At 46.2% G+C, this 17,080-nt stretch overlaps 2 protein-coding genes and 1 long non-coding RNA gene across 6 annotated transcripts in view; 2 read left to right on the forward strand and 1 right to left on the reverse strand.

Moving 5' to 3' along the window:
• Positions 1 to 5,447, forward strand: part of LOC308643715 (up-regulator of cell proliferation) — a 54,121-nt gene extending 48,674 nt beyond the window's left edge. For all 4 annotated transcript variants that reach the window (XM_081283803.1, XM_081283800.1, XM_081283801.1 and 1 more), the window contains one exon: positions 2,118 to 5,447. In XM_081283803.1, coding sequence (XP_081139929.1) covers positions 2,118 to 4,714 — 2,597 coding nt within the window. In that variant the 3' untranslated portion in view covers positions 4,715 to 5,447. The remainder of the gene's footprint in view (positions 1 to 2,117) is intronic.
• On the reverse strand, positions 4,959 to 12,885 carry LOC308643719. Its single transcript, XR_014020790.1, has 2 exons — positions 12,752 to 12,885; positions 4,959 to 9,905 (listed from the first exon to the last, which is right to left on the reverse strand). It is a non-coding gene; the product is annotated as an uncharacterized lncRNA (long non-coding RNA).
• A 115-nt stretch (positions 12,886 to 13,000) lies between these two features.
• MRPS24 (mitochondrial ribosomal protein S24) lies at positions 13,001 to 16,038 on the forward strand. The gene is made up of 4 exons (XM_081283813.1): positions 13,001 to 13,147; positions 13,218 to 13,286; positions 13,452 to 13,563; positions 15,603 to 16,038. The coding sequence occupies exons 1-4, from the start codon at positions 13,109 to 13,111 to the stop codon at positions 15,884 to 15,886; spliced, it is 504 nt and encodes a 167-aa protein (XP_081139939.1). The 5' UTR covers positions 13,001 to 13,108; the 3' UTR covers positions 15,887 to 16,038.
• Positions 16,039 to 17,080: the final 1,042 nt, after the last annotated feature.

Genomic DNA, 17,080 nt, shown 5'->3' on the forward strand with positions numbered 1-17,080 from the left:
GGGGCCTTGTACAAGCTATGTAAGCTACACCCCGATTCCTTTTTTGAACTTTTGAAATAGGGTGTTGCCAACTTGTCCAGGATGGCCTTGAATTTGCAATGCCCCTGCTTTAGCCCCCTGAGTAGCTGGGATTGTAAGTGTACTACCATGCTTGGCTGGATGGAACCTTTTTTTTGGTGGGGGTACTGGGGATGGAACTCAGGGGCACTCAACCACTGCGCCATATCCCCAGGTTTATTTTGTATTTTATTTAGAGACAGGGTTTCACTGAGTTGCTTAGCTCCTCACAATTGTTGAGGTTGGCTTTGAACTTGCAATCTTCCTGCCTCAGCCTCCCAAGCTGCTGGGATTACAGGCGTGGGGCACCGGTCCAAGCTGGATGGAATATTTTATTTATTTATTTATTTATTTAAATATTTATTTTTTAGTTGTAGTTGGACACAATACTTTTATATTTTTATGTGGTGCTGAGGATCCAACTCAGGGCCTTGCAGAGTGCTAGATGAGCGCTCTACCGCTGAGCCACAACCCCAGCCCTGGAATCTTTTATTTTAAACAAGTTCCTGAAGTGATTCTAATCTCAGCTAGTCTGGAAACCCTTCAGGTGGTCCAGTAGTTTCTCCTGAGTTTGGGAATACAGGCCCAGAGCTGCCAAACAGCCTGCCAAAGGCCACTGTTTAGGCACAGATGCATAGGAGAATGGGTTGTTTGTTCTGGCTTTTCCCTTTTGCCTTTTACTCCTTGTAACTTAATAAAAACATTTGTTCTTTATATAGATGAAAAATTATGTCCCTGATTTCATCCAGGCAAAACTATGAAACCTGAATAATATCCACGCAGGATATTGCCACAGTGTAACCCTCCCATGCGGTTCCTCTGATTTTGCAAGTTCCCATGCCACTTGTTCTCTCTGGAGTGGTCTTACAATTACACTGCTGTAGAACTCTGAGCCTTGGGATCAGTGCTGTGGAGCATTTAGGTCACTTGGGAAAGGTCCTGAATCTGTTACTTGACCTTGGGAAACAATAGAAGGGCTGAATCAACCAGTGCTTTCTCTCATGGTTTATTTGAGCATATTGCTTCCTCTCAAGAGGAACTGGAGAAAAGTTTGGAGCTTTTATTATATTTATTGTTTTATGCATTAACATTTAAAGTAAAGTGATTATGTTCAGTTTGAACATTGGTAAGATGCCATGCCAGGGCTGGGGATGTGGCTCAAGCGGTGGCGCGCTTGCCCGGCATGTGTGCATCCCGGGTTCGATCCTCAGCACCACATACAAACAACAAAGATGTTGTGTCCGCCGAATACTAAAAAATAAATATTAAAAAAAAAAAAAGATGCTATGCCAGACTCTTGGAGATAGCAATCCTGTCCAGAGCATCTAACTTGTAAGATTTTATATTGTATAGAGTGATATTTGACTATCTGCACAAATAAACAAGTTTTCACTTAGTCTGTACCAGATATTTTACTATGACTAAAAATTACATATTGGTCTCAGATGTATGATTTCTGACTTTCCTTGCTTACTAATATTTTCCTTTAAAATATTATCCAACTTATTTATAAGGAAAAATAACATTAATTAGAAACCAGAGAGTAAATAGTGATTGTGCCCCTGTGGAAACTTCCTGGTGACATTGAGGGAGCACAAGGCTCAGCTTATGTGTGTGGCCAGAAGCACTGGAATAACTCTGGCATGCATTATGGTATAGGAGGTGGGGCCTGCATTCATTACCTAAGGGGCATGTTCTGCTCACTCTAACCAATTAATTTTGAGCTAAGTGATAGATTTTGGAGATTTCTAGAGAAACCAGAAATTGGTGCTTTTACATGAACTCTCCCCAATTTTTAATTGTGACTCTTTTTTTTTTTTCCTTTCTGTTTTCTAATGTTATCACATCTGTGTAGGATGATAGTATTTACCTTGATATTGGGTCCCATCCCCTCCCTGATCTCAGGTCAGCTAAACATACCCTGAGCTTCCTGTTTCTGCATCCCACTCCTAGGGACATCCTTTCTAACCCTTTCCTGCTGGACTCTCCCTCTCCAGCTCTACAGTGGCCCTGACTCAGGAATGTAGACTGAGCAGTCATGTCTCCATTTCTTTCCACAGTGGAGAGAAGCAGGCTTCAGGAAATGCTATCCCTGTTGGGACTGGAGACATACCAGATGCAGAAGCTCAGCCTCCAGGACTCTCTGCAGATCAGTTTTGACAGTATGAAAAACTGGGCTCCTCAGGTTCCCAAGGACCTGCCCTGGCATTTCCTCAGAAAACTGCAGGCCCTCAATGCTGAAGCCAGGAATACCACCATGGTGCTGGATATGCCTCCAGATGCCCGGCCTGCAGAGAAGGAAAACCAGATGGAGGAGGAGATGATCTACTGGGATCCAGCTGAGGATATCGCTGCTGATGACATCTACTCTTTCTCTGAGTTGCCAACACCCGACACACCAGTGAACCCCCTGGACCTTCTCTGTGCCCTGCTGCTGTCCTCAGACAGCTTTCTGCAGCAGGAGATTGTGCTCAAGATGTCCCTCTGCCAGTTTGCACTCCCACTTGTGTTGCCTGACTCGGAAAACCACTATCACACCTTTCTGCTGTGGGCCCTACGGGCCGTTGTACGGACGTGGTGGTCCCAGCCCCCTCGGGGCCTGGGCAGCCTAAGAGAGGACAGTGTGGTCCTATCCAGGGCACCTACCTTTTCCTTCGTGCGCATGGATGTCAGCAGCAACTCTAAGTCCCAGCTGCTCAATGCCATCCTCAGCCCAGGCCGTAGGCAATGGGACTGCTTCTGGCATCGGGATCTCAATTTGGGCACTAATCCCCGGGAGATTGCAGATGGGTTAGTAGAAATTTCTTGGTTTTTCCCCAGCGGCAGGGATGACCTGGATGTCTTCCCAGAGCCTGTGGCCTTTCTGAACCTGCGAGGTGACATTGGGTCTCACTGGCTGCAGTTTAAACTTTTGACAGAAATCTCCTCGGCTGTGTTTATTCTGACAGACAACATCAGTAAGAAGGAATACAAACTATTATACTCTATGAAGGAGTCAACCACAAAATACTACTTCATTCTGAGTCCCTACCGGGGGAAACGGAACACAAACCTCCGATTCCTGAACAAGCTGATCCCTGTGCTGAAGATAGACCACTCACACGTCCTGGTGAAGGTCAGTAGCACTGACAGCGAGAGCTTTGTGAGGAGGATCAGAGGGATTGTGGGTAGTGTGGTACGGTCCCCCTGCAGGAGGGTGTCTGTGGAAGACATGGCTCATGCAGCCCGGAAGTTGGGCCTCAGAATTGATGAGGACTGTGAGGAGTGTCAGAAGGCAAAGGACCGAATGGAGAGAATCACCAGAAAGATCAAGGACATAGATGCCTACAGGAGGGATGAGCTGAGGCTGCAGGGAGACCCTGGAAGGAAAGCAGCCCAAGTGGAGAGGGAGTTCTGCCAGCTGCAGTGGGCCCCAGACCCACCTGAGAAGCACCGGGCTGAGCTGAGGCGTCGGTTTCTGGAGCTCCGGATGCAGCAGAATGGCCAGGAGCCTACCTCAGGGGTACAAGAGTTTATTGCTGGGATCAGCAGCCCCTCTCTGGGTGAGAGACAATACTTCCTGAGGTGGATGGAGTGGGGGCTGGCTCGGGTGGGCCAGCCACGGCTGAGACAGCCCCCAGAGACCCTTCTCTCTCTGAGACCAAAACTCAGTGGGGCCTCAGACTTGAGTGAACCACTCTGGCCTGAGCCTCTTGGGGTAGAGCATTTCCTGCGTGAGATGGGGCAATTCTATGAGGCAGAGAGCTGCCTGGTGGAGGCAGGGAGGCTGCCAGCTGGCCAGAGGCGCTTTGCCCACTTCCCAGGCCTGGCTGTAGAGCTGCTGCTGCTGGGGCTGCCCCTGGAATTGGTGGATGGGGGAACCCTGAGCATCCCTGTTCGTTGGGTCACAGGGCTCCTCAAGGAGCTGCACATCCGCCTGGACAGGAGGTCTCGGCTGGTAGTTCTGTCTGCCCTGGGGATACCAGGCACAGGGAAATCCATGCTTCTCAACACCATGTTTGGCCTGCGATTTGCTACCGGGAGGATCTGCAGTCCCCGGGGGGCCTTCATGCAGCTCATCACAGTGGCTGAGGGCTTCAGCCAGGACCTGGGCTGTGACCACATCCTTGTGATAGACTCTGGGGGGCTGATCAGTGGGGCTTTGACCTCAGCTGGGGACAGGTTTGAGCTGGAGGCTTCACTGGCCACTCTGCTAATGGGGCTAAGTAATGTTACTGTGGTCAGTTTAGCTGAAACGAGGGACATTCCACCAGCTATTCTGCATGCATTTCTGAGGTTGGAAAAAACAGGACACATGCCCAACTATCAGTTTGTGTACCAGAACTTTCATGACATGCCTGCCCCCAGCCCCAAGCCAAGAGAGAGGAGACAGCTCTTGGAACCACCCAGTGATCTGAACAGAGCTGCTGCCCAGATGGAGAAGCAAGGTGGTGGCTTCCGGACACTGGCGGGCCTAGCCTTCTGCGACCCTGAGAGGCAGCATGTCTGGCATGTCCCAGGACTGTGGCATGGAGCACCACCCATGGCTGCTGTGAGCCTGGGGTATAGTGAGGCCATTTTTGAATTGAAGAGATGCCTGCTAGAAAACATCAGAAATGGCCTGTCCAACCAAAACAAAAACATCCAGCAGCTCATTGAGCTGGTGCGGCGTCTGTGAGTGTTCAGGTGTTGGGGCTACTATGGTGGCCTATTCTGATGGGGTCTAGCAGGCTGTGCCCAGGCACCTGAGAGGCGGCTGGTGCCTACTGCACATGAGAAGGAAGACCAGTAAAAGACAGGGGTAGGGGTCTCCTAACAGTGTTAAGAAAAGAGATAACCTCACTGACCAGCTCAGAGATGTCACTGGGGAAATCAGAGGCCCTTGGTGGGGTGACACAAGCAGTAATTTGATCTTTCCTGAATCCTGTCAAGGTTCCTAAGGGTTGGCCCTATGGACAGCTACTCCTTCATTGGCCCCTGGAGTTCGGAACAGCTTCCTCAGTGACTGTAGGCCCCAGCAGGCAGGGACATCCAGTTGAGGTTAGGAGTTGTCCTGAGGAAGCATAGGGGAGGTCTTGCTTCCACCCAACCTAAGGGTTGTGGACCAGCATTTGAGGTTTTGGTGATGTGATCCTGCCCATGTGTGCAAGACACTGCCATGGAACCAGGTATATGGACTGATCTGTGAAGCCTTCCCTGACCCTTGCCCCCAGGAAGCGTTCATCAGAAACCCTGTTGTGTCCCAGCACTTTGTCATACCTCTGCCTCAACATTTCATGGCATATTGTCACTCATGTGTTTACTGTCTGCCCCCAGACTGTGAGCTCCTTGAGGGCAGGGACAGAACATCCAGCTCTGTATCCCCAGGGTCTGGCACACTGTAGGCACTTAATAAATGTTTGTCGAATGAATGAATGCTCACATGATAGTAGTGCACAGGTTCTGCCTCTCTGTGCCTTCACTGTTCTGTGTGCTCAGAGAGGATGCAACAACTGCCTAAGGAGAGCTCTGGAGAACTACATGACAAATGTGAAATTGTTCCCTTTCTTTAAGCAAAGAGCAATTCTGGCTGTTAACTGAGAAAGAAATTAAGTGCTTTCACAAGCACTTAGGTAATTCCATCTTTGCCCCAATTTATAGGTGATGGAGGAAGCCCCAGACTGCACACCTACATGGCAGAACACAGAGGAACCAGTGGTGTACTCATCCATTGGCTCTTCCTAACCTCCACAATATCTAAGGATCCCTGAGCCACCAGGGCAAGCCAGCCTGACCCTTCTGGTGTCCTCTCCACATCTTTCCCTGGTCCACTTAGCCACCATTTAGGCCTGATACTTGACCAGAGACCTTGGACTCCTGCCCTGTTGATCCTCCAGCTGGAATCCTACCCTGTTTCTTGTCCTTTTATCAGACACAGCAAAGGTGCCCTCAGCTCCAGGGCTTCTGGTCTGGAACCCTTTCTTGAATGGAAGTTCCCTGATCCTTCTTCTGTCTGCCTTGCTTGCTGGGGGGACCCAGTATGCTCCATCTGCTGATCTCTTCACTTTCAAATTATTGTCACTGTGATATGGGAGCAGTTTCTAGTTATATGTAGTAGGTAGATAGCAGTTTAGGAAAAACTTTCCCTTCTGAAACATAAGTTGGGCATGGTGGTGTAATCCCAGCTACTGGAAAGGCTGAGGCAGGAGGATTGAAAGTTCCATAGTGAGGCTGCAACTTAGACCCTGTCTCAAAAAAGCCTAGGGTTGTAGCTCAGTGATAGAGTGTTTGCATTCAGCGTGTGAGGCCCTGGGTTCAATCCTCAGTACTGGGGGTGGAAATGGGGAGAAGAATGCTAGCTGAGTTGGAAATACCAAGGCCTTTCCTTTTTTTCCACCAGAGCCACAGAAGCTGCCCAGGGGCTTCTCCAACACAGTAGGAATTTCATCCAGGATAATCCTGGGCCTCAAGTTAAAACACTGGAAACTCCTTTAAGAATTGCTGAATATCAGCCAGTTCCCTTAAAAGATTGAGCTGGTTGGACTGGGGATATAGCTCAGTTGGTAGAGTGCTTGTCTCACATGCACAAGGACCTGAGTTCAATCCCTAGCACCATTAAAAGAGAGAGAGAGAGAGAGGTATATGTGCTAAGGAGGTAGTTCAGTGATAAAGCATTTACCTGGCATGAGTAAGGCCCTAGATTCAATCCCCAGCACTGGGTTAAAAGAAAAAAATTGATTCAAGCTGTTCCTAAAATCCATGACAGGGAAGTTAGCCCTAGTGGCTTATAACAAATCAAGGAGTCTTTATATAGGATCTACCCATTGTCCAAAGATAAATTCAATCTAAATGCCTGAGGCTTAAGTGTATGCAGCTCATGCTTTCATCAGCCTTTCAAAGGGATGCAGGATTTAAAGGAAATTATTACTAACCACTTAATAATCAGGGAAGTTATTCTATACATCCCCTATAAAACAACTGTACAAAATATTTAAAATTTTGAAAAAAGACCAGTCTGCAGATTGGAAGCAAGAGAGTCTGCCAGGGGTAGCCTTGGTCAGAACCACTTTGGAGGAATTCTGAAACTACTTGGGTCAAGTGAGAGATCATTGCTACTCTGAGATGCAGGAACAGAAGAGGTCACCCTGGAGCTCTGACTTTTTTCAGGAAGTCACTTACATGTTCTCCTTGCCCTTTTGGTGGGTTGATGTCTCAAGCCTATGACTATGAAAAAGGGATTGACCTTCAGACCCTCAAGTCAGGGTTGCTCCTAGGATTCAAACTTACATAATCCCCAAAACTAGTTTGGTAGCTCTAGAGCTACAAACACAAAGTGTCAGTCTGCCCTTCTCATTTCTGGATGTTTACCACAGCCAGAGGCCAATCTGCATCACATCTCAAGAAACACCTTTAGGATTTGAGAGGCCTAGAGCTTGCAAAGAGGCTACTGGGGAGGTCATGTCTTATAGCCAAACTTTGCAATGGGAGAATCACTCAGGGGAAGCATGGGCAGAACAGCAAGCTGCTCATTAGGTGATCCTGTAAGAATTTGAGACAAAGGACCCTTGAGATGGACTGTGCTGTTACAGCACACAGGATTCTCAGCCTGGTCTGAATCTTGTCCTTGCTTCCTCCTAACTGACCCTTGAGCAAGGTTACTTGGCTTCTCTTAGCCTTGGTTTGCCCACTAGCAGCTGCTTAACAGTGGAAAGTGCTTACACAGTGCCTGCTCTGGAGGAGTATTCTGTGAACAAGTGCCATGTCTCAAATGTCAACATGCCAAATTAAGAATCATTAATGTATCAATGTATCTTAAAAGTAACCATCTTTCTTCCTTAAGAATATACAAAATGGCATCTTGTAACTGATGTTATCTTACATTCACTAAATACAGTACTGGGTAGGGCTGGTGTTTTGTAGTCTGTACCAATGTAAACCTGATCTGTAGCTACTCCAGCTCCTTAGATGTGATGAATTAGCTCAGGAAAGAAAAATCCTTTCTCTTTTTGAGTCAGTAATAAAATGGTTTTGGCCCTAATCCTATCTGATTTCTTCTAGGACCAACAAAATTGCATCAGAATGCAGCTTTATAAGCAGTGATGAGGCAGGGCCACAGAAGAGAGCCAAGCTGTCCTTGATCATGGTTCATGATATTCTGCTCAGTCCACAGCAGCCACACCGTGGCTACCTCGATGCTGTTGTCGGCTGATGCCTCCCCCTGCCTGGCTGGCCCTGGCTTTCTGTGGTGGCACTTCTCTTTCACTTAAGTGTCTGAGGCCAGCCTCCCTCATTCCCACCACTTGACAGGGTCAGGGGCCTATCCTCTCTTGGTCCTTGTTTTATAGCATTTTAATTGTTTCCCCACTCAAGCTCATTTAAAAAAAAATTAGTTGTAGATGGACATAATACCTTTGTTTTATTTATTCATTTACTTTTATGTGGTACTGAGGATCGAACCCAGTGCCTCACACATGCAAGGTAAGTGCTCTACCACTGAGCCATAACCCCAGCCCCCTTCCAAGCTCATTTTTATGTCCAGATTTAGCAAAATTCTGAGAACCTCGGGTGGAGGTCTTAGTTGCCCTACATATGAGGTTTGTTCTTCCACCTACCTTTCTTCCTCTTTCTCTTCATTCCCTCCCCACTTTTCTTCCTTCCACTGGGGATCCAGTTCATTGGCCTTGTTCCTATTAGGGAAGTGATCTCCACTGTACTATATCCCTAGCCATGTCTTGGCTTTCTTTTTTATTTTTTGTAGTAGTAGATGGACAGAATGCTTTTTTTTTTTTTTTTTTTTTTAATGTGGTGCTGAGGATCTAACCCAGTGACTCATGCATGCCAGGCAAGCGCTCTACCACTGAGCTACAGCTCCAGCCCCATGTCTCAGCTTTCTTCAGGCAGATTCCATCTCCAAAGCCCAGGTTTGGCTCCTCTGGGTTCTGATATTTCACCCAGGATCATGGTGTGGTACTGGGTCTTTCTAACTGCACTTGGCTCTGATACCAGGAGAGTGGACATTCTCAGAGCCCAAAAGCTAAAGCTAGTAATTATAGCTTGGTTCTAACCCATGCACCTAGACCCTTTTCCCTGACCCTCAATGGAGGGAGAATGTGTGGAAGTGGGAGCTTACAGGAATCATGGACCATCTGTGGTAGGAGACACCTCTATTTGGTTTAGTTTTTGTTTTGTAGTGCTGGCAGTTGAATGTAGGAGTGCTCTACATTTGAGCTACATCCTCAGACCTTTTTATTTTATTTTGAGACAGGGTCTCAGCCCACACTGGCCTTGAATCCTTTGGCTTCAGCCTCAAAAGTAACTGGGATTTACAGTTGTGCTTTGTAATGGCTTTTCAGTGGTTGTTTGATTTATTTCTCAGAAGAGACAACCCCTGGGATTCTTGGTAAGTGAATTACCAGGAGTAATAGGTTTACAAAGAATAATGTGTCCACCTCTTAGCACTCTGGGTGGCTGGACCCAGCTGGACAGACCATCTCCAGGAAGTCCAGATCACTCCACAGGCCCTTTCTTTGCCTAGTGGCCCAGGAGTGGCAGGCCTGGCTGTAACAAGTCCCCTCAGTGCCATGGTCTTCCCCAAACAGGTCTCTGCAGATACAGGTTTTGGGAGTCCCTCAAATAAACTAATTTAAGATACTAATTCTCCACCCTACTGCAAACCAGAATCACCTAAGAGGTATTAGTTTTAGTCAGCCCTTTTGTGCTGCTTCTGTGACCAGAAGACCTGACAAAAACAATTAGAGGAGGAAAAGTTTATTTGGAGGCACATATTTCCAGATGTCGTAGTCCATGGAATGCCAACTCCATTCTTTGGGGCCAGAGGTAAGGCTGAACATCATGGTGGAAGACTGTGGCAGTGGCTCAGAACATGACACCTGGAAGCAGAGAGACTCCCTTCACTCAAGACAAAATATAAACCCCAAAGGCACACCCCCAAGACTCACCTCCAGCCACACCCCACCTACTTACAGTTACCATCCAATTAATCCCTATTAGGGAATTAATGCATTGATTAAGACTCATCACCCAATCTTTAAGTTTTCTTGTATTGTCTCACAGATGAGCTTTGGGGGGACACCTCACATCTAAACCATACACTCATCCTAATGTATCTTTGAGCCCTTGCCCAACCATGGAACCCTGGAAGAAGACACAAGTACATGCTCTGTTAAAGGAGCTAATTCTGTAATCTCAAGTGATTTTGGAGCCTTTGTCTGATCTGTGAAGTCTAGAAATACTGCCTCCTTAGCAAGATGGATGGGAAAAACAGTGTGTCAAATCACAAAAAAGAAGTCCCCATTAAAATGTTTCCATTGGTGGGACTGGGGTTGTAGCTCAGTAGTGGAGTGCTTGCCTATCAGGTGTGAGGCACTGGGTTTGATCCTCAGCACCATATAAAAATAAATAAAGGGACTGGGGTCATAGCACACTGGTAAAGTGCTTGCCTAGCATGTATGAGTCACTGGGTTCAATTCTCAGCACTGCATACCGATAAATAAAAATATTCATTGACAACTAAAAAAACCCAACAACCAAAGGCAATGTATCCATCTACAAGAAACATTTTTAAAAAGTTTCCATTGGTGATTTTAAACACAGTTCATACTAATGTACACAATGTGTCATTTTAAGTTACTTTAATCATGTAAATTAACTCATGTGATCCCTCCCCCAATCAAGGAACCAGCTGAAATTATTTTTGCAGCAAAGCATTGTATCAACAAAGGGAAGGTAATGGTGTGTTTAAACCATAGGATTTTTGCCCTGAAATGTTCATCGTATTGCTAGATAGGTTTACAATTCCCAGGAGGCAACTTGGGAAAGGGGAAATGGCTTGAATCAGGAAAAATAAATAAATCTGATTGTACTGTTCCTACTGCCTGGAAGAGAAACCTGAGCTCCCAAGCACAGCATTCCTGTCCTTCTCATCTGGTCAACCTGTCTCCTGCTGCACCTGTACCTTGGCCCGCTAGGTACTTGTGCCTTTGTCACCTTTGCCTGTGGTGAGTCAGGACTCAGTGTAACAATCTGTTCTTCCCCTATTCCTTCTAGTTCATTCAGGGTTTATCTCCCTAAAATGATGAATAGCTATCGGGGACTCTTTTAAAAACACTAGAAAACACTAAGCTGATCCTGCTGCCAGGAATTTTACTGTGTAATTTTCACACAAAAAAAATTTTGGGGGGTGATGCTCAGGTTTCAACCCAGGGTCTTACACATATTAAACATACACTCTATCAGTAAGCTACACTCCAACCTCACAACCATTATTGTCCCCATTTTACAAATGAGGGAACCTGGGCTCAGGATGGTTCAGTCATGACCCACATTACACAACCAAGAGGTGGATCCAGGATTTGGATCTAGGTAGTTCAAATGCTAGATCCTATGTTCCCTGGCACATTGGAGCAGACTTATATAATTTATCAAATTGTAAAACCATCAAACTTTATGAAAACTTTAAAAGAAAAAAAAGACTATCATTTAAAAAGGATTCTTTAGGAAAAACTGAATTCTTATGTTTGCAAGGCATTGTGGATTGTGGAGAACATCACATCTGTCTGTGCTCTTATCCAATATTCAGGACAGCACAGGCTGCAGTAGGAAAAATGAAGAATAAAACATTCCTAGGGAGGTGAGGATGAAAGACCCTTTCATTTTATTAAGGATTTTTAAAATCAAGATCCCAGAAAGGAATTTTGGTCATGGAAATCAACTGGACTGAAGCCAAGAGACTCCAGTCTTGCTCACTTTCTGTCTTTGTCCCAGTGTGACTGTGGGCAACTCACTTCCCACCTTGGTTTCCATTTCCCTCTTTACACATGATCACCTAGTCTTCCCTCCCTTGACAGGGTACAAGCATCATTAGGATGAAAGATGCAGGTCCTAAACAGCCAAATACTGGCAACTTCACACCATTCAACCTAACACAACCAAAACAGTTATCATTTATTAAATATCCTCTTTATCCTAATAGCTCTATGAAGTAGTACTAGCAAAAAATAAGCCATTTGATAGATAATGTTACTGAAGTTTGATTGTACAAAGGTTGTTATACAAGAGCCCACGTATTTTCCATTACTGTAGTGAGTTCTAAAATAAGATACCAAGTGTTGCTATTTTCCCCTTTGTCATTAAATAATTACCGGACACCAACTAAATTGGCACCGCTCTGGTGTGAATATTAAGGCCCTGGGGTATCCCCATACATTTCCTTGCTTCTTAAAAATTTCCCTTCATGTCCGGAATGCCAGCTACTCAAGAGGCTGAGGCAGGAGGTTGGCATGTTAGAAGACAGCCTTAGCAACTCAGTGAGAGCCTGTTTTAATTTTTTTTTTCTTTTTCTTTCTTTCTTTCTTTTTTTTAAGCTGGGATGTAGTTGAGTGGTACAGTGCCTAAGTTCAATGCCCAGTACTTGGGCGGTGGTGGCAGGCGGTGGGGAGAATCGCTCCCGTAGGGTAGCCACTATTAGATGATCATGAATGGCAAACCTCTGTATAACACATCCTTCAAGAACTGGGCACAGTTTTGACCAAAACATGTTTCTTCCTTGTGGATAAAAGCCCAGAGTTTGGAGGTTTTGTTTTCTTGCGGTGTGAGGACTGAATGCAGGGCCTGCACATGCTAAGCAGGTGCTCTACCATTGAGCTATACACCAGCACCCACGCCCTGCTTATTTCACAAGATCTTTTGGAGAAACGCGCAGTTTAATTTCTAGCACCTGGACGTCCTGAAGTCTAGATGGAGGCGGGGGGCGAGGCGGCGCGGGTTTCCCCTTTCTCCATTTTCAGGACGCCATCACTTTCCCTACCGCGAGTTCTCGGAGGGCGAAAGCTCACGTTTGCTTCATCAAATTTCCGGATCAGAAATCTAACACCCAGCAATCAAGGCCAGGAGGCTGTAACCCGGTGAGCCCGAAAGACCAGCACCTGGCGCCAGGTGGCGCTCCTCTCCGCGGAGGCCGCCCCGCCTCTCCCGCCACCCAAGGCACGCCCCCGCACGCAATTTGGTCTCGTCCGCGCTGTCCCCCCCTGCCCGTGCAGCACAGTGGCACGTCCTGGGCCCTGCTCTGCGCAAGATGGCGACGTCCGTGTGCGTTCTGGCCCTGTGGCCACGGGTGAGTGGGCGGTACGGGCTGGAGGGTCCGGGTGGCATCTTGGTTTCGGTCTCACGCCCCTTCCCCACAGGTGGTGCCGTGGAGTAGGGAACTTCCGGGCGCCTGGCGTGCCCTGCACACCTCCGCAGTCTGCGCCAAGGTGAGCGCTCCAGGCCGGGTGGGAGTGGGACCTGGACGATAGCGGGAACCGGGAGTGGGTGGCGGGCCCGGGGTGAGAGCCGAGCCTCGGAAAAGCCGGACGGGTGCGGGGCTCAGTGGGCGGGACTCGGGGCGGGGCGGCTTAGTAAGAGCCCTTTGCTCCTAGAACCGGGCGGCCAGAGTCCGCGTGGGCAAGGGGGACAAGCCCGTGACCTACGAGGAGGCCCACCCACCACACTACATCGCCCACCGAAAGGGCTGGCTGTCGCTGCACACAGGTGAGGGGACTTCAACTGGAGACCCCAGCTCTCCTGGAGGAGGAGCGCTCAGTCCAACTGTCATGTGAGCTAGAGGAACAAGTTTAACTTGGTCACTGAGGCCAGTGTCAGGAATCTGTTAATCCAGTTAAGAGGAGACCCAAAAAAAGCAAAAACAGATCTGGCTGTTGAAATCAAGTTGAAGATGAGTATAAATCTAACTTTTTCCATGGGCCCAGGAACTTGGTTGAGCCTCCACTAAACAGAAATTATTTGCATGTCTTCAGACAAGATTTTGCATTGCTATCAGTTTTGTTTTTTCTTTTTTTGTAATTTACATAGATGTAAAACAGAGGCAATGAAAGGAGTAAAGCTTCCATAGAATCTGTAATCGGGAAGAGTATGCCCAAAATAATGTAGTTTTTCACTGAAGCACGATTTTTTTTTTTTTTGCAAGTATGTACAGTCAATCCTTGTTATTCATAGATTCTGTAAATTCTTTTTTCCTTCTCCTTCGTGTGTGTGTGTGTGTGTGTGTGTGTGTGTATGTACATACACACACGTACATACCAGGGCACTTAACCACTGGGTCACATACACAGAGCTTTTTATTTTTTATTTTGAGTCAAGGTCTTGCTAGGTTACTTACAGCCCGTTAAGTTGCTGAGGCTGGCTTGGAACCTGAGATCCTCCTGTCTCAGCCTCCCCAGCTGCTGGGATTTCAGGGGTGGGCACCACCATACCTGGCACTTGTGTGTATTCTTATACTGACTAAAATTTGTGACCTCAAAATCAATGCCCTATCACTTTCAAGTTATTTAGGGACACAAGTAGAGCAATGCCCTTATGTTTTTTTGCAATTGAGGTAGCACAAGTTTCATAGTGTAAAAAGTGCCCTTTATCACAGTCTAGCAACACATTTTAAATATTAATGTGCCTTTTGTTTGTGATTTTGCTGTTTAAAAGGATCCTGAATTACTGTCTAGTGCTTCTGAGCACAAGACTGTAATGTGCCTTACACAGAAAATGTTGTGTTAGATAAGCTTTGTTCAAGCCTAAGTTACAGTGCTCTTGGCTGAAAGTTAAATATTAATCAACCATATATATTAAAGTATTTTTAAACAGAAGGGCACCTGAAACTAGCTTATGTATTAATCTGTTAATGAAAATATTTTGATCAGAGGCTTGCACAAATCTAATAGTGTATTCCTCCTACAAGCATTGTTTCAGAATTCACTAGCTCAGTGTTCACAGTGACATTATGGAACATAACTACTGTGAAATAATGAGAATCAACTGTATTTTGTTCAATATGAGGGTTACCAACTTATGTTTGGATGAAGCTAGAGTATTGGCGATTGAACCGAGGAGTGCTCTACCACTGAGCTACATCCCTAGCCCTTTTGATTTTTTGTTTTAAGACAGAGTCTTACTAACTTGCCCTGGAGGGCTTTGATCCTTCTGCCTGGGCCTCCTGAGTTGCTGGAATTACAGGCAGGTGCCACCACACCCCTTTAGAAAACTTATATGTTCTTGGGCTTAATTCCCAGCACAATGAAAATAAATAAAATACAGGTTCTGGTCTCCCACTCTTTTAGGTTCCTGTTCTTGTTTTGAGGCCTGGGTATGTGTGTGCAGATTCAACATGTACTGTAAGGGCTTCGAACTTCCAGGCCCATACTGAGAACCCATTTATGGAAGCTGTGGTCCAAGCTCTTGAGAAGCTACTGTCCATAATTTCATAAGTCTTGGCATCATCTGACTGGCCCACAGGATGAACCGTGCTTCTTTAAAGCTGTTAAGAAAGACTGGAGCCAGGTGGCTCATAACTATATAATCCCAGTAAAATGAGGATAATAGTACTTGCTTCACAGAATTGGTTTGGGAATTAATAAGATAATGTATTTTTGACTTTTAATGTGTTATTCCATTAGTGGAAGAAAAGGGAATAGGCTGTGGCAAGGAGTGGGATTGAATGCCCAAAGCTCTTAGATATTGGATCTGACTTCTTGGCAGCTCCCTGGGCAATATGGCTGACTGCTGTGGTGCCTTCTCTTCAGGTAATCTGGATGGGGAAGAACATGCTGCAGAGCGAACGGTGGAAGATTTTTTCCTGCGCAAGTTCATGCTGGGTACCTTCCCAGGCTGTCTGGCTGACCAGCTGGTCCTGAAGCGCCGGGCCAACCAGGTGGAGATCTGTGCCCTGGTCCTGAGGCAGCTGCCAGCACACAAGTTCTACTTCCTCGTGGGCTACAGTGAGACTCTGCTGTCCCACTTTTACAAGTGTCCTGTGCGACTCCATCTCCAAACTGTGCCCGCAAAGGTTGTATATAAGTATATTTAGGATGATGCCCTTTTTTATATCAAGGTGCAATATGCAAAGGTGAGAAATGTGGGAAAGAAGACCAGTAGAATGAGGAGAAATGCAAATCCTTGGAAGACAGAGTCATCATCACTTCTAAGCTGCTGTTGAATAAAGATCCTCATGCTGCCTTGCTTCTGTTTACCTTTACCCTTTTGTGGTTTTTAAACTTTTATTATTTATTTATTAATTATTTTCTCTGCTGGTGATGTGAACCGAGGGTCTCATGCAGGTTCAGGGAGTACTATACCACTGAGCTATATCTCCAGTTCTTCCCTTTGCCCTTTTGGTCAGGGAGCTAGAGTTGGGTTTTGTTTAGGTGCTTCAGGGCTGGTAGGGAAGCTGCCTGTTTTCTGAAGTTTAGCTCAGTTCAGTGAGGACCTGTTTGTGCAGTCACTCTACCCCATATACCACATACTTCACCTAATAAAGATGCATTTTAATAAAGTAATTAATGTCATTTGGGGGGGGGTTCTGGGGATTGAACTTGGGGTTACTCAGCCACTGAATCACATCCCCAGCCCTATTCTGTATTTTATTTAAAGACAGGGTCTCACTGAGTTGCTTAGTGCCTCACTTTTGCTGAGGTTATCTTTGAACTCATGATCCTCCTGTCTCAGCCTCCTAAGTGCACAGATGTGCACCACTATGAGTGTCTTTATGTAATTTTTAAAAAATAAAACAATATACACAGTCCCTTTGTATATCCTTCCATCATTCTATTTCCTTACTCATCCCACTCCCTTCCCACTACACGTCACTGTCAGAACCAGTCTGTTTACCATCTCTCTGGTTTTGCCATTTCCAGCATCTTATTAATTGGCTCCACACAGTGTGTAGCCTCCTCATTCTGGCTTCTTGGACTCAGCCATATTCATGTAAGCTTCACCCAAATCTTTTATATGAGTTCATTTCTGCCTCTTGCTGAACAGTGGTCTATTGATGGATGTGCCCCAGCTTCAGCTATTGCAGTTCATGTTGATTCATTAAAGTGGTTGGCCATTTTAAAAGAGCTGCTATATAAGAATGCAGACTACTTTTTATTTGTACATGTTTTTCTTGCCCTGGGGATTGAGCCCAGGGGTGCTTTACCACTGAGCTGCATCCCTAACCCTTTTTATCATGTGACAAGTTTTCTTTAAGTTACTGAGGCTGACCTGGAACTTGCAATCCTGC

The sequence above is a fragment of the Spermophilus citellus genome (genome assembly GCF_964194105.1).
Source record: "Spermophilus citellus genome assembly, chromosome: 3".
Lineage (NCBI taxonomy): Eukaryota > Metazoa > Chordata > Mammalia > Rodentia > Sciuridae > Spermophilus > Spermophilus citellus.

Excerpts from the sequence above, each read along its gene's own strand:
- MRPS24 (XM_081283813.1), top strand. The coding sequence starts at position 13,109 with ATGGCGACGTCCGTGTGCGTTCTGGCCCTGTGGCCACGG. Across the intron at positions 13,148-13,217 it reads TTCTGGCCCTGTGGCCACGG|GTGGTGCCGTGGAGTAGGGA; the intron begins GTGAGTGGGCGG and ends CCTTCCCCACAG. Across the intron at positions 13,564-15,602 it reads CTGGCTGTCGCTGCACACAG|GTAATCTGGATGGGGAAGAA; the intron begins GTGAGGGGACTT and ends CCTTCTCTTCAG.